A 16,759-nucleotide genomic window follows, 5' to 3' on the forward strand; every position below is an offset into this window, starting at 1 on the left:
TTAAAAAAGTTTTTCATTTTAGTATTAAAAAAAAAAGCTTTTGATTGAAGCATCTTTTATGTATTGAATAAGACCCAACTTTCTCTCTATTCGTATATTCACATTTCCCTCTATACTGTTGGGCCAAAAGACAACACAGAATAGGTGAAGAGATGCTATAAGGACATCAGCAACTTTAAATGTGATATTTTCTGAAAAGGAAAAAAAAAATGTTAAAGCAGAATTATGGAAGATTTGTTTCTGTCTTCCTCTTTAATTACACAAACATTAACCAAAAGTGAAGGTAAATATTTTCAAAAATCGAGAGAAAGGCTCTTGTATCACTTTTATCTTCCTGGAAGTATCAAAAAGTCTCGGTTCTTCCGCCATGATGGAAAAATATGGCACCAAATGCAATTTCTGCTTCAACCCAGTACCATAAAGAAGCTTGATGGTCACATGATCACGCAGTGAAGTCAGCAGTTTGACTTGTGACTTCAAGATTAATCAAATCACCGGAAATATGAAGAAAATAAATCACGTCAAAATATTACGTAGTGCTGCTTTAAATGGTTGTCATGGTGAATAATCAGTGTCGGCTGCGACACAATCTGGGCCGGAGCTTGGGTTGAACCCGCAACCTGCTTTTTATGACGAAGTAATCGAACAAAAAAGAGAAAAGAAAGTGAGAAAATGGAAGAATGGTCCTCAAATACAACTTTTTTTAAAAATATAAAAACATTTTAAATAAGTATATAGGGCTATATTTTTAAGGTGATTTCTATAAAACCATTTAAAATAAGTATATAGGGCTATATTTTTAAGGTGATTTCAATAAAACCATTTTAAATAAGTATATAGGGCTATATTTTTAAGGTGATTTCAATAAAACCATTTTGAATAAGTATATAGGGCTATATTTTTAAGGTGATTTCAATAAAACCATTTTAAATAAGTATATAGGGCTATATTTTTAAGGTGATTTCTATAAAACCATTTTAAATAAGTATATAGGGCTATATTTTTAAGGTGATTTCACAAGGTCCGAGCTACGAGTTTCCTCTTCTCTGACTGAGAACATCACGATAGAGACATTACTTCATTATAAGTATGAAAAAAATGCCCAAATTTGTGCTCTACACTTTGTGTCTCTAATTTCTCCACTGTGGGACGAATAAAGGAATCACTTATCTTAGTTTATATGAATGAAAAGATGAAAAAAAATCACTTTTTAAACATCTGTTGACCAAAAGAAAAATCCAAATCCATGAGGGAAGGTTTAAGTAAGAATGGAGGATCATTGATTGATTATTGGAGACACAGTTACTTGAAAGAAACAGGCGTTGAGCTGAATAACTCCGACAGACCCTGAACTTCATCATCACACATGTGGAGATGGTCCTCTGTCCTGCGGCGAGAGCTCCGACAACAAGCCCAGCTCCTAATAAGGAAGAGCGGAGCAGCTGTAAATATCCCTGCACTCTGAGAACGACGAGGGCAGGCGGCTCGGGAGGAAGAGGGAGGCGGATGGATTGCAGCCTTATATGGACAAACCACTGCTTTTCCCAGGGTTTGTGGCTCTGACCCCCGGCATGGTGCCAGATGCTGCAGAAAATACAACTCCTCAGCGCCACCAGGGGGTTCCAGATGAGATGTGAAGGGATGATGTCATCGGTTCAAACTTGGGGCAACTTGTTCACCGCAACTAAAATGCAGGTTTTAGCGGCCATTTCACGGTTAAAAAAAAAAAAGGGAATTCTGGGAGTTTGTTAAATTGGACTTCATCGGCACGATGAGAGCACTCTTAATACTCCTGACTCCTGGAAGGTTTCCAAGTGTGGTTTATTTCACATCATTATGTTTATGTGGGGCTTTATTATCCATTTATTAGCACCGTCACTGAGGGTCTTCGTCTCAACCCAAACCAGAACTTGGGAGGGATTGTTAAAAAAAACCAACATTGAGTTTCTCCCAAAAGAGTTTATAAAACTGGTTACATTTTGATTGTGTTCTGGATTACCGTCTGGATCCACAAGTCTTTTGAAGGATTCATCGCTTCTTTCTTCTTTGCTCTTATTATGACAGTACCGGAGCGATACTGCCACCTGCTGTTTTTATTTAGATGATGTTTTAAAATGCTTAAAAGGAAATATTTTATGAATAAAATAAATATATTTTCGCAGTGTATTACGTGTGTAACAACCTTGATAACCCTGCAGTCGCCCAATACCAGCCAGCTCTAGTTACATATACTTTTTTAAGTCTATATACTAATCATTTGACGCTCATGTGCCAAAAGATTCAGGATTTATTTATTTTGGAAAAACTAAGTAAGTAGAGACAATTAATTTTGTTTATTACCATTATTATCACTACGACTAAGTCTCATAATATATTTTTACTGCGACTTAAATCTCGTAAAATCATTTATATTCTACAACTTAAACCTCGCGATAAATGTATTTTTTAAACTTAATCCTCCGAATCAATACTATTTATATGACTTTAATCTCATAATAAATATACTTCTTACAACTTTAATCTTGAAATACTTTTTTATCTTTTAATTACTTGTATTTGTTACAATTTCTAACTTGGAAACAAACGTATTTATCCAACTTTGATCAAATAACAAATAATTTGTACGATTTTAATTTTCATAATAAATGTATTTTATCGACTTTAATCTCATAATACTTTTTTTTAACAACATCTTTAATCTTGTGACTTTAATTTTGTTGACTATAACCTAGTGATACATTTATTTATACAACTTTAATCTCATAATAAAATAATTATATGCCTTGAATTTAATAATAAATGTATTTAGACTTTATTTTAGATTTCATGTACCATTTAAATCTCCAAATAAATGTATTTATATGACTGTAATCTCATAATTTTCATTCAACTCTAGGCACGTAATAAATGTTTAATGTGATTTTCATCTCGAAATAAAGATTGGTTTTATGTCCCCTGTACTCCACCTTAGAAAACATTAGAATATAACAGTTAAATTTTAATATAAGAACTATTAATTGTATTGTTTAAATTTCTCCTCTTGGTATTCATCACTTTTTTCCCCTTTTTAAAGATAATAAATTACAAGTTTTAAATGCATCTGACACTTAATTTCCAAACTGGTTTATTCCTTTCTTTTAGGTAAATATCATCTTAAATAATATTGCATATGATCTTTTTATAATGAACACAAGTGGAGATTATATGAAATAAGGAAAATAAATGAACTCTAGAACATTCTGACGTAGCTAAATATCTTTAAATAAAGCCTGAGTCTGAGCCATGGTTGCAGGTTGACGATCGATTCAAAGTGAGATCCATGTCGTGTTTTCCAACACTCCAGTTTCAACTCCAGGTTTTCGCGGCGGCCGGACAGAATGTTGCTCGTCACTTTAGCTCCAACTTCTTAACTCTGTGTTTTTTCTATAATAACCAGTGAGATTAAAAATAACTTTCAGACATTTATCCGGAGCTTTATCGCAACACTTTGCAAGGTAATGTGTGTTTTATTCATCGACTTCAGAAGAGTCTTCCTGCTTCTGTGAGATCTTTCCTGTCAAGGTTTTATGATACGTTTTATGTTAATTTAAGAACAAACTACTTGGATTTATGACACTTTTGAATTGTTTTACATTAGACTATTGTGAGGGATTGTTTGTTACAAGAGATTTTTCAACTGTTTATCTCTCATATAAACTCTCATAACTGACTCATTTTGACACAAAAGTGTGAAAGAAACTGAAATAAAGTGACAGGAAGATGTGAAAGTTTCTCCTCAGATGAAACCTCAGCACTTGTTATTCTGTTCAAATCTGATGAGATGAATGTCTTTGTCCAGCATCTCATCCCAGAGTCCTCCTCTCATCATGACCAGCGGGTCAGATCCATACATCTTCTCCACTGAGGTTCTGCCCGAGGACCTTCGCTTCCTGCCTCCACTGGCCAACGGTCACCTGGGATGGAGAGTCTATCACAAGGTCATGCACTTGGGCGGCGTGTACAACGGCGAGGGCGGTCGGTGTCACCGTGCAGATGTCCCGTGTCCTCTGGCCGTCAGGGTTGAGATGAAGGAGCCTTCCGTGGACTCCTACAGCCTGGACACCCACAGAGGTAGAGAGGTCCTCCCGGATTGTCTATGGCAGAGCATGTGGCCCTTTGACTCATGTGGCCCCTCACGAGGTCAAAGGTCATGCAGATACGAACTATTTTATGTTGTATTCATTACTAGAATCCAAATAGATTGAATTATTTTTGTTTTAGTCCTCATTTGTCCTCTGCTTTTGTCATGTTTGTGTGTAAATATTGTGTATATTTAAGTGAAAAGATTTAGGTAAAAAGCACTTTTGAGTGAGTTTTAAAACAAGTTACAAAATGCAATACATTATTTTAGCATATAACGATTGTTTTTTATTTCATCGCAAGTCTCTACACTTTTTATTTCAGAACTTTTGTCCAATGATTTATTTAATTTATGTGATTATTTATTGCCTCTCATAAGATGTAAGTAAAACGTTTTGGGGGTAAAAGTGTTTTTAAGTGAGATTTAAAATGTAAAAAACAATACAATTATCTTTTTAGCATATTAACGGTAAGCTTATTTTTTCATTACTAGTCTATAAATATGACTATTGGGTTTTTGTTTTAGGACTTTTGTCCTTTGCTTTTGTCATGTTTGTGAGTAAATATTGTGTATATTTAAGTGAAAAGATTTTGGTAAAAAAGCATTTTTGAGTAAGTTTTAAAATAAGTTACAAAATGCAATTCAATTATTTTAGCATATAACGATTGTTTTTCTTTCATCGCAAGTCTCTACATATGGCTTTAGTTTTTATTTTAGAACTTTTGTCCAATGATTTATTTCATTTATGTGATTATTTATTGCCTCTCATAAGATGTAAGTAAAACGTTTTGGGGGTAAAAGTGTTTTTAAGTGAGATTTAAAATGTAAAAAACAATACAATTATCTTTTTAGCATATTAACGGTAAGCTTATTTTTTCATTACTAGTCTATAAATATGACTATTGGGTTTTTGTTTTAGGACTTTTGTCCTTTGCTTTTGTCATGTTTGCGAGTAAATATTGTGTATATTTAAGTGAAAAGATTTTGGTAAAAAAGCATTCTTGAGTAAGTTTTAAATTAAGTTACAAAATGCAATTCAATTCAATTATTTTAGCATATAACGATTGTTTTTCTTTCATCGCAAGTCTCTACATATGGCTTTAGTTCTTATTTTAGAACTTTTGTCCAATGATTTATTTCATTTATGTGATTATTTATTGCCTCTCATAAGATATAAGTAAAACGTTTTGGGGGTAAAAGTGTTTTTAAATGAGATTTAAAATGTAAAAAACAATACAATAATCTTTTTAGCATATTAACGGTAAGCTTATTTTTTCATTACTAGTCTATAAATATGACTATTGGGTTTTTGTTTTAGGAGTTTTGTCCTTTGCTTTTGTCATGTTTGTGAGTAAATATTGTGTATATTTAAGTGAAAAGATTTTGGTAAAAAAGCATTTTTGAGCAAGTTTTAAAATGAGTTACAAAATGCAATTCAATTATTTTAGCATATAACGATTGTTTTTCTTTCATCGCAAGTCTCTACATATGGCTTTAGTTTTTATTTTAGAACTTTTGTCCAATGATTTATTTTATTTATGTGATTATTTATTGCCTCTCATAAGATATAAATAAAACGTTTTGGGGGTAAAAGTGTTTTTAAGTGAGATTTAAAATGTAAAAAACAATACAATAATCTTTCTAGCATATTAACGGTAAGCTTATTTTTTCATTACTAGTCTATAAATATGACTATTGGGTTTTTGTTTTAGGGCTTTTGTCCTTTGCTTTTGTCATGTTTGTGAGTTTGTATTGTCCCTCAAAAATATCTAAGTGTTTTTTTTGGGGGGGTTAAAAGCACTTTTGAGTGAGTTTTAAAATAAGTTATAAAATATAATACCATAATAATTGTAACTATTTTTTTTTATTGGATCTTTTTTCCAATTACTTAATTTTTCAGACTATTTATTAGATGCATAAATAGATAGATAAAACGTTATTGATCACTCAGGAGGTCTCCATTGCCTCCAAAAAGTGAAACATTTTCGGCGGGAAAACTGTTTTTAAGTTAGATTTAAAATTTTAAGAAAAGTTATATATATATAAAAAAATATTACTGTTTTAGAACTTTTGTCCTCCACATTTCCGGTATTTTTTCCCACCAAAAATGGATTTTAATAAGTTCTAGATAGTTAGGAGCTAATACATTTAAAGACTGTGCTTTTAAGTGAGATTTAAAATGTAAAAAATTATATAAAATACTATTTTGAACATATTAAGCTTGATTTTCGTTACTAATAATATATGACTATAGGGGTTTTGTTTTCATTTTTTTTTTCTTTCGCTTTTGGCTTCTTTGTTGGTATTTATTTACCCCCAAAAGATTAAAGTGAATCATAAGTAATAATTCAAGTGAGATTTAAAATGTAAAAAGTTAAAAAAGAATCCAATAAAAATGTATATATATTTAGTTTTATTTTATTTTTTTTTATTTATTTTTTTAAACATCTTTTTATTGAATTTTCAAAATATAAACACACATTTTTTTTTAAACGAATGACAAGCAAACATACATCAAATCAAACCCTTCCCCCTCCCCCCTCCCCTGTGGTACATGTAAGTAAGTAAGTAATATTTATTTATATAGCGCTTTTCCAGACCAGGGTCACAAAGCGCTTTAACAATCAAAACAATACTCAAAAAAGTACATACTTTAAAGATCAAGATAATACTGAGAAAATAGAAAATAGAAAAGCTTTATTCATCCCCAGAGGGGAAACACACTTTCACAACAGCGCAGTTGAAAAAAATAAAGTGCAAGGAAAAAAGAAATAATAAAAGAGATAATAAAAGAGATAATACAAAATAAAAACGATCTTAAGAATATACAAATTATTTACAAAATTAGAGATTTGACACTATTAACAAAATAAAATAGAATAAAAATAAAATAAAATAGAAATAAAAAACGGAAAAAAATAAAATAAAAAAGCACACGAGAAGAAAAACACTACAGGATTAGCATCAGGATATTTAAAGTAGAGAGTTAAATATCCTGACACCAGTTGGGATGAAGGACCTTCTATAACGCTCCGTCCTACACTGGGGGTGCCTGAGCCACTGAAGGAGCTGGCCAGCTAATATTACTTGTGTTGTGAACAACATAAGTAATATTTATTTATATAGCGCTTTTCCAGACCAGGGTCACAAAGCGCTTTAACAATCAAAACAATATTCAAAAAAGTATATACTTTAAAGATCAAGATCCCAAAATACAGTTAACATTTTTGCACATCTACAAATATTTAAAAAAAAAAAACATACATCACTTCTATCAAACATGAATCAAAAGGTGGTAAAAAGAAAGACAAAGCAAATCAGTACTTGGTCATGAAAAACAAACAAACAGAGCAATTACAATGAGAGACTAAGAAACATTGAAATGGTTGTTAATCGGGTACTGCGTCAAATGAGATTTCTTGAGTGTGTTCTATGAAGGGGTTCCACATTGCCTCAAATTTCTGGGCGGCTCCCGATAATGTTAGCCTCAGTTTTTCGAGTTTCAAGTGGTACAAAACATCCCTAATCCAGTGCAACTGTGTCGGCGGTGAAGAAGATTTCCATTTTAAAAGAATAAGTCTTCTTGCAAGTAAAGTGGAAAAGCCAATGATGTTCTTCTTCATTGTAGAAAGGTTGACATTTGATGGTGTTATTCCAAAGAGGGCAGACCAAGGATTGGGAGATTTAGCTTGATTTTAAACTGAAAATGTTTCTCCTCCCTTTAATTTCAATTATTTTCAATTTGTTTTAATATATTACATTTTTTTCAAATATATTTTGTTAGTTTGTTCAAAAGAAGATGAATGTTCATGTTTATATATATATATATATAGACCTATAAGATGCCATTGGTTAAGATAAGACACATACTGTATACACCATAGTCTAATCTAATCATCTATGTTTTCTTCTGCAGGAGTTTTCACTCACACTCTCTCCAGCGACGATGTCACAGTGACCCAGTCGCTGTACGCTCACCGGTACCACTGCCACCTGATGGTGATGGAGGTCCTCGTGGATCGACGCGGGGCCTCTCGAGAGCCGATCACCGTCGACCTGGTGCACGACTTCACCCCGCAGAGCAGAGATATCCATTTTGAGTCCGGCCCTGATTATAAAGTCGGCAGGTAAGGTTCTGATTACAGGTGGGTTCGTGATCCTCAAAGTTGTGCGAGCAATATAATGTTAAACATGTTTTAAAAGCAACTTAATAGGAAAATACAAAACCCGATATGCATTACTTTTAAGCACATGCATAAATAAATGTATTTTATCATTTTATTTATTATGTTGTGTGTAAGTAAGTGTTTAAATATTAATTTTCGACATATAAATTCGAAATTATATAAATCAGGGGTGTCAAACTGGTCCGGAAAAGGGCCGAGACAGTGCAGGTTTTTGTTCCAACCAGTCAAGCACACATGAGTTAACGAATCAGGTGACAAGAAACAATCAATTGATTACTGTATCCAGACGCCTGATTGGTTCAACTATATGGTTGGTTCTAAAACCTGCACCGTCTCAGCCCTTTTCTGGACCGGTTTGACACCTGTGATATAAATCATTGTAAACTTCAAAGAAAACAGTTTGTTGAAAGATAATATTTAAAAGGAAATTAAAAATAGCGTGTAATTCTTTTTATTTATTTAGTGTACTTAATAGGACAAATAAAAACATCAACAAAATATGAACTGTACAGACGACAATTGTCAAATTATTTATTTAAATTTGATATTTGACATGAGATTCGTGTTTTTCACAACATTTGTGTGCGGCTGGTCTCCCCTGGGGGGCGCCAGAGGACGCGAGACTCGAGCAAACCAAAATAGGGGAAAAATCGAAAATCTTGTTAGAATAGATAAAATAAGCAAATCAGTCAATGTCAGTCCCTCAAGATGGAAGTAAAAGAGGACACATTGTTGCTCAAAATAAGGTGGAAACATCAACCATTGGTTTGTTGCCATTATTATTTCAAATCTATATTAAAAGATTTACTATACTTGTGACAATAAGTATGTTTAAAAACTAAAATGTATTAAAAAATATATATAAAAAGGTCATGATGATAAAATATATATTTAAAAAACATACTATCATCTTCTGATTTTTATTTTCCCTTTCGTCTCTCTTCCTGGTCTTGTTGTGAAGTCCTGATCCTTGTCTTGTTTACTTCCTCTTGTGCTCCTGAGCTGTTTGCCCTGATTTGTGTGACCAGTGTCTTGGTCTCACCTGATGCCTGTTCCCCTTAATTGTTGTGTGTTTAAAAACCTCCTTTGTCTGTCAGTCTCTGTCGTGACGTCAAATCTCTGTGGTATGTGTCTTTGCCCTTGTCATGTTATTCAGTTCTGGCCAATGTCTTTTGTCAGCGCCTGTTGCTGCTATTTTTCATTGTACCTTTTTTTCAGAGCCTGCTTTTTGCCTTTTTGCCTAGCCTTTTTGTGAATAAATTAGTTTACTCTTAATTCCAGTTTTCCTGCCTCTGCACTATAGTTTCCTGCCCCGAGTCCTGACGTATATAAATATTAAAATACATCTTTTGAAAACATACAAATATGTAAAAAAAAATACAATTAAAAAGAAAAATACAAATATGTTAAAATAATACTGTAATTTCTATTCTCATAATTTTTTTTAACTTGTTTATTTTATAATATACTGTATATTTTATGTATATATATATATACAGTATATATATATATATATATATATTTATTTATTTGTAATGTACTTCACTGTACAGCATTGTTGTTGTCGTTGCACTTTGACAATAAAATATTTCTGATTTTGAAATGTTTAAAAAAACAAAACGTTTCAACACTTTAAAGATATTTAAAATAAGATTTTCTGAAATGTATTGTTGAAAACGTTATGTCCATACAAAGCAATCACATAAACAAGTGATACCAATAACATCAGCAACAACAACGATGATAAAGGAGATTCTAAGCACTTTTTGAACCCAAAACAATATTTTGTGTTGTGGTTCAGTAGTTTATTGTAGCGTGTCCTGCAGATACATTCACGGACAGGTGACGACGGCCGAGTTCACGGGGGGTCCTCGTCCTTCCGCGCACCTCATCTGGACCCCGGTCCCACCTTCTCTGACTCTGCCCCCGGAACAGAGTAAGTCCCGCTGGGGTTACATCCTGGTGGCGTCAGACACTTCCGAAAGTGCCCAGAGCAGCTTTGACCTGGCGCTGGAGCTGATGGCGAGCGGTGACTTGCGTAAATCTCACGAGCAGGCCTGGGATGAGCTGTGGCTGCAGAGCAAGGTGGAGGTCACGGGGTCGGACAGTCTCTGCAGGGCTCTGATTGGCTGCATGTTCTACCTGCTCAGTGCTTTTCCCTCCATACACGACACTGCCGGCACCTTCGGCGGCGTCAGTCCTGGAGGACTGTCCAATGGCGGAGACGGGCAGGACTACTGGGGCCACGTTTTCTGGGACCAGGTGAGCATGAGATTCTAGACTCGTCAACACAGTTGTAGAGATTGATCGTGTTTATTCACAGGACATCTGGATGTATCCTGCTGTTGCTCTTTTCTACCCAAAGTTGGCCAGAGCAGTCTTGGAGTACAGAGTGCGGACTATAGATGGCGCTAAAGATAACGCCCAGAAGCAGGGTCATAAGGTACAATATCCTTTATTTCTCTTGAAATTGGTTGGTTGTTGGAGCATATATTTATGTTAGAGATGTGAGAAAATATCAATATACTGATATATTTTTATATTATTTCACAATATTCACCAGTCGATTTTCTTTTTTAAACTTAAAATTAATGTTTTTTTTCATTTGGGGCTTTTAAATCATGCTTTATTTATTCTTTTATATGTTTTTCAATTGTGTGTAAAAAAATATATCTCTTAATTTGATTTACAAATATTCAGTGCTTGTGTTGCAATTCAATGTACGGTCCCTAGATGGCGGCAGTCATTATGTTCTCTAAAGCTAAAGGTGACTGAGGACGAGAGGATACAGTCGACTCCAGCAGCTTTTGAAGCTGATGTTTGGAAAAATGTTGGTTTTAAAACAAAACTAAAAAAATTAAAGCTAGAGTCATGTGGTCTGTAAATTCTGCAACACCAGAGTCAAGTACTCGACAATACTACAAATATATCCTTGTTACTACAGTAACACAATTATCGTATTATATGGTATCTTAGTGACCCTTATTTTTGATGCATACAGCAAAAAATGTATAAACATAATTTGAGAGATGATGATGATGATAATGATGTCATACATCCAGGGACTGAAGTTTCCTTGGGAGAGTGCTGTCTCAGGAAGGGAGGTTTGCCCCGAGGACATCTACGGTCAACAGGAAATCCACATCAACGGAGACGTCTCGTTGGCCTTCCAGCATTACCTGTACCTCACCGAGGTTTGATGGATTTTATCTACGTTCATATGACACCCATTAATCCCTGTTTGTTCTTCCTGCAGGACATCTCCATGTTCACAGAAGGACGTGGAAGTGAGGTCATATGGGGAGTGGCTGATTACTGGGTTTCCAGGGCAACCTGGAAGGAAGAGGACAAGAAGTATCACCTTTTGGGTAAAAAAAGAAAACCTGTGATGTTTTAGTCATGTTTTGACTTTATATTTTTATTTGTTTAGGGCTTTCAAAAGCACAAAAACATAAAGATTTAGAAAAAGATTTTTGGCAAGAATGCACCCAAAACTTAATTCATTATAAACAGTTATAAACTTATAAAGAATACAAATGTATTCAAAATATCTACTTGATGGTGCGATCCATACAGATAGAATAATAATTTATAATATTATAATAATAATAATTCAACTAATTCTGTTTAACTCTTTTTGTAAAACAAAATTTCAAATTGATACTAGGAGACAACTTGTAAGAAAACCCTGTGGCTACTCTTAACTTTACACTGTATAGGATTGTAGTTTTATGTCAAACTTTCAACATACGTATTTCACAGTTATTAAAATGCCCAATGCAGTTATTCTTATGCGTTTTATTTTCAACATTTTTTTTCCTTCCTTCCTCCGCTTTTCTTAACTGCACTGTCACTTTAAACGCAAACTAAAATGTACTAAAACGGTTTAAAATAAGATTTTTTTTCTTTTCAAGTTGTTTTTAAATTGTTATAATAAAAAAGAAAACAAAAGTGTCTTAGTATGTTTCATTGAAGAACGTTTCCCTGAAAATAACTGAAGCATAACAAAATCCACTTAATTTATAAACACAATTAAAACTTCTATAAAAAACATTATATCAAAAGAGAAATTTGAACAAAACAGGTCATTGAAGAGAAAAACTTTTTTCCTGTTTATTGAGCTAATATGTAGTGTAATTCTGTTTGTATATTATATGTATCAGATTTTATTTCAAATAACTATGCTCATATACAATCAAATTCGCATTCGAAAAAGTAAATTCTTTAAAAGCTAATTATTGATTCATTATTTTATTCATATTATAACATCTTACTCCAAATTGTGTCATCTCTTATCTGCAAGGAGCCGCACAAACCTTTTCCTTGATTTTCTGGAACTCCTGTTGTGTTATCAGTTTTATCTTGATCTTTAAAGTATATACTTTATTGAATATTGTTTTGATTGTTAAAGCGCTTTGTGACCCTGGTCTGGAAAAGCGCTATATAAATAAAAATTACTTTCTTACTTACTTACCAATGGACAATGAGCTGAGGGTTGAATTTCCATAAAAGGGTTTTTAGGTTGGAGAGTAATTCTATGTGGACTTTGTGTGGGCTTCCACAGGGAACTCCAGTTACCTCCCACAGTCCAAAATAATATGTTTAAAAATGGTCTTTAATCTATTCAGGAGTGATGCCACCGGATGAGTATTACTACAACATCGACGACTCTGTGTTCACCAACGCAGTCGCTAAATTCAGGTGCTTTTCTGAAACTGTATTTTTTTATTTGACACCAATAACAAAAAATGGTCTCTGCAGTCTGCAGTTTGCTGTTGAGCTCGCCAGCCTCCTCAAGTATCCTGCCCCAGACCAATGGAAGGAAGTTGCAGAAAACATCAACATCCCCTTCGATGAAGAGTTCCAGTACCATCCTGAGTTCGACGGCTACAAAAAAGGTTTTTTAAAGTTCAACTATTGTTAAAAACCCAACTCTCCTGACTCACTCACATGTTTCAAATGTTGAAGTCTTCCTTTCCAAGATGCAGTAAGTCCCTCATCATGACCATGTTTTGAACTTATTACTTTATAAAGTTCTCCTCCGTCCGAAATCTCAGCGAACGAGAGGTTACGAGAGGAGTGTCAATTATGACGTGATAATAGCTTCACTCCTCCCCTGAAGGTGTTGACTTTCTGTACGACGCGCGGTGACAAACCTTGATATTTGCAGAGGGGCTGTGGTTATGATAAACAAGATTTAATCTCCAGAAAAACAAATTGTATTCAGTGGGCGGGGCTTAAGATCATTTTCTAATGTAAATACTTAAATGAAAAGAGAATTTTGTACAAACAGACACATACTGATGATACAATAGAGTCCAACATCTATTTAAGACACACTTAAATCAACACATTTAAGGAGGAGTTGAGGTTGATGTGAACCTCTCAACAGGCGATACAGTGAAACAGGCTGACGCAGTGATGCTAGCATATCCTCTTGGTCTGCCCATGTCCACTGAGATCAGAAGAAATGACCTGGAAGCCTACGAGCCCGTCACGGACCCTCGAGGACCAGCGATGACTTGGGTGAGACAACGGATCCGGGTTTTAATTTGTTGACTTTCGTGTCATTGTTGGCTCTCTGTAAAAAGGGAATGTATGCCATCGGCTGGCTGGAGCTCGGGGAGTCTGAACGAGCTCAAGTGTTGCTCCAGAAGTGCTTTAAGAACATCCAGGGGCCATTTCAGGTATCAGAAGAACTTTTTCTTTTTTTTATTAGTGATGATCACTATTGAGGGGGGGTGTTACTCTGGGCAGGTGTGGAGTGAATCAACCGACGGATCTGGTGCCGTCAACTTTCTGACTGGCATGGGAGGATTCTTACAAGCTGTGGTGTTTGGTTACACCGGCTTCAGGTATGTGTCCATACCGTGCGTATCATGGTACATTTCGTCAATTCAGGAACACGGATATATATGTAGTTTTGTTAAGAACTTGACTCTGTTATTACAGAATTTACAGCTCACATGAATCTTGATGAAGTCGTAACTGTTTCCATATGTGTCCAAACATCAGCTTTTAAAGCAGTCGACTGTATCCTCTCGTTCTCAGTCATCGCCGGGATTTCATTGTTCCTTTAGCTCTTGTGGACAAAATAAGTGCTGCCATCTAGAGGCCCGGAAGTTAAATTGCTACACAAAAATGCTGTGAATATTTGCATGTTAAATGTCAATAATCATGTTTAAAATAGAATTGTTATTTTACTCACACTTTTTTTGAAATATAAACCATAAAAATGATCAAATTAGATCAGAATTCCCCAAAATAAAAATCGATACACTATCGTTGAATATCGATAAAGTATGGACAGCACTGTATCGATTTAGTTTTCATTTTTCCAAAAATAATTATGCTTTTTTTTATTTTATCTCAACATATAGATTGATAGAACTTTATTGATCCCTCTGGAGGTCTCCTTTGGGTAATTGTTTTTCCAGTCAGCACACAGCAACACGGACGATAGATTCATAAAAAACAAGTTTCTATAAAAAGAAAGTGCAAGATGACACAATCTAAGAAAAGAACATAGATCAAAGAAAAAGGATACAAAGATTTACAGAATCATCGTTTCACTTCACTCCTGCCCCCAAACTCAGCATTAAACAGCCTAATAACACGTGGAATGAACAAGTCCCTGAGTCTATTAGTGTTGCATCTGGGAAGGAGCATTAGTGCACTCCATCTGCTTCTGTGATCACAGTGTTCAGAGGATGACTTTCATGATCCATGATTGATAGTAGTTGTCTAGAGATCTCTCAGCAACTGTCACCAGTGAGTCCACCTTCATGCCAACCACAGAGCCAGCCCTTCTGACCAACCTGTCCAACCTGTTGACACTCCTCTTGGACACATTCCCACACTGGCCACCACAGACTGGTAGAACATGCAGAAGAGTTTCCTGCAGAGTCCAAGACCAGCTCCTTGGTCTTTGAGGAGTTCAGCTGCAAGTGGTTCCTCTCACTCCTGTCCACAAAGTCACGTATCAGACTCCTGTACTCGTCCTCGCTGTTGTCTCTGATGCATCCAACAATGGCAGTGTCGACAGATGTTCACAGCGTTAATTTTTGTGTTGAAATTAAACTTCTGGCCGCTAGATGGCAGTTAAAAGAACAATGAAATCCCGGAGGGCACGCCGATGACTGAGAACGAGAGGATACAGTTGAATCCAGCTGCTTTTAAAGTTGATGTTTGGACATATTTTGGCTCAAAAGTCATGTGGTCTGTAAATTCTGCAACACCAAAGTCAAGTCCTCAACAATACTACAAATATATACTTGTTACATATACAGTATCACAATATATTGTTGCCCCTGTATCTTGATACGTGTTGTATCGCCAGATTCTTGACAATAAACACCACTTGTATCTTTACAGAAGACAATATATTATACCTTTTTTTTCTACCCGTAGAGTTCTAAAAGATTGTCTGGCTTTTTCCCCGATTCTACCTGATGACATCGGTGAGCTCTGTGTTCGTGGCGTTAACTACCAGGGCAGGCAGTTGGACTGGCTGCTGAGGAAAGATGACGTTTGCATCATATTGAGGGAGCAAACAGGAGACGCAGAGAAGGTTCAAGAAGGGGAACTACAAGTCGTCCTGAAAACATCCGGAACCAAAATCCCTTTGTTATCAGGTAAAGCATGACGTTCCTCCATAATATTAGTTTCATTTTTTTCTTCTTCTCATCTATCTACCGCTTCTCTGCCTTCAGGGGAGCCCGTCACTTTTCCACCGGAGCCTGGATATATTTGCAAAGTGACCTCAACGTCTTTCTGCTGGCCTTTGTGAGGCGAGGCTACTGCCTTCATTCCTCCACTGACTCACCTTCAGCTCATCATTTTAAACATTAATTATAAAGATTTTTTACTTGGATGAAGACTGTCGGAATATATTGTTTAATTTTGTTGTACCCTTTATGCTTTTCTTATCTGCAATACAACTCATTCAGTTCAGGATATATACTGTATTCATACTCATTTAAAAAGTAAATTACTGACTTTCCTGATTACTTTATTTTGAAAGTAACTAGGTTAGATTACAAGTTACTTTTTAAAGCAGCTGCAACACAACAACTGGTTTTGTTGCAGCATCAACAACTTTGGTGATTTTTATTCTTGCGTAAATCTAGCCAATTACTTAAATCACCACGTAATATTAAGCATCTATACCCCCCAAAAAATATATATATAACTATGACTTCAAATAACGTAAATTCTTGTTTTACTTGTTTGTTTTTATAAATAAAGACGGTCTTTCTTGACTTCACTCAACAGTGTGTCGTCGATTTTATCGATTTCAAGAGGTTTTTTAGAACTCTAAAACTTGAATAATCCAACACACGTTATTCCTTTTTATATGACAAGATCATTGTTATGTTAACCAAGACTTTAAATGTACTTCAACAATCACGTTGAAAATCAAACGACGTGGAAATATGGTCATAATATATAA

At 34.8% G+C, this 16,759-nt stretch overlaps 1 protein-coding gene across 1 annotated transcript; it reads left to right on the forward strand.

Moving 5' to 3' along the window:
* Window positions 1-3,362: 3,362 nt before the first annotated feature.
* pgghg (protein-glucosylgalactosylhydroxylysine glucosidase) lies at window positions 3,363-16,573 on the forward strand. The gene is made up of 14 exons (XM_087797029.1): window positions 3,363-3,494; window positions 3,839-4,110; window positions 8,037-8,247; window positions 10,134-10,569; window positions 10,631-10,750; window positions 11,370-11,501; window positions 11,564-11,675; window positions 12,936-13,008; window positions 13,069-13,205; window positions 13,700-13,833; window positions 13,899-13,994; window positions 14,065-14,162; window positions 15,718-15,941; window positions 16,020-16,573. The coding sequence occupies exons 2-14, from the start codon at window positions 3,867-3,869 to the stop codon at window positions 16,094-16,096; spliced, it is 2,094 nt and encodes a 697-aa protein (XP_087653155.1). The 5' UTR covers window positions 3,363-3,494; window positions 3,839-3,866; the 3' UTR covers window positions 16,097-16,573.
* Window positions 16,574-16,759: the final 186 nt, after the last annotated feature.

Source organism: Callionymus lyra, chromosome 8 (assembly GCF_982586985.1).
Source record: "Callionymus lyra chromosome 8, fCalLyr1.hap1.1, whole genome shotgun sequence".
NCBI classification, from domain to species: domain Eukaryota; kingdom Metazoa; phylum Chordata; class Actinopteri; order Syngnathiformes; family Callionymidae; genus Callionymus; species Callionymus lyra.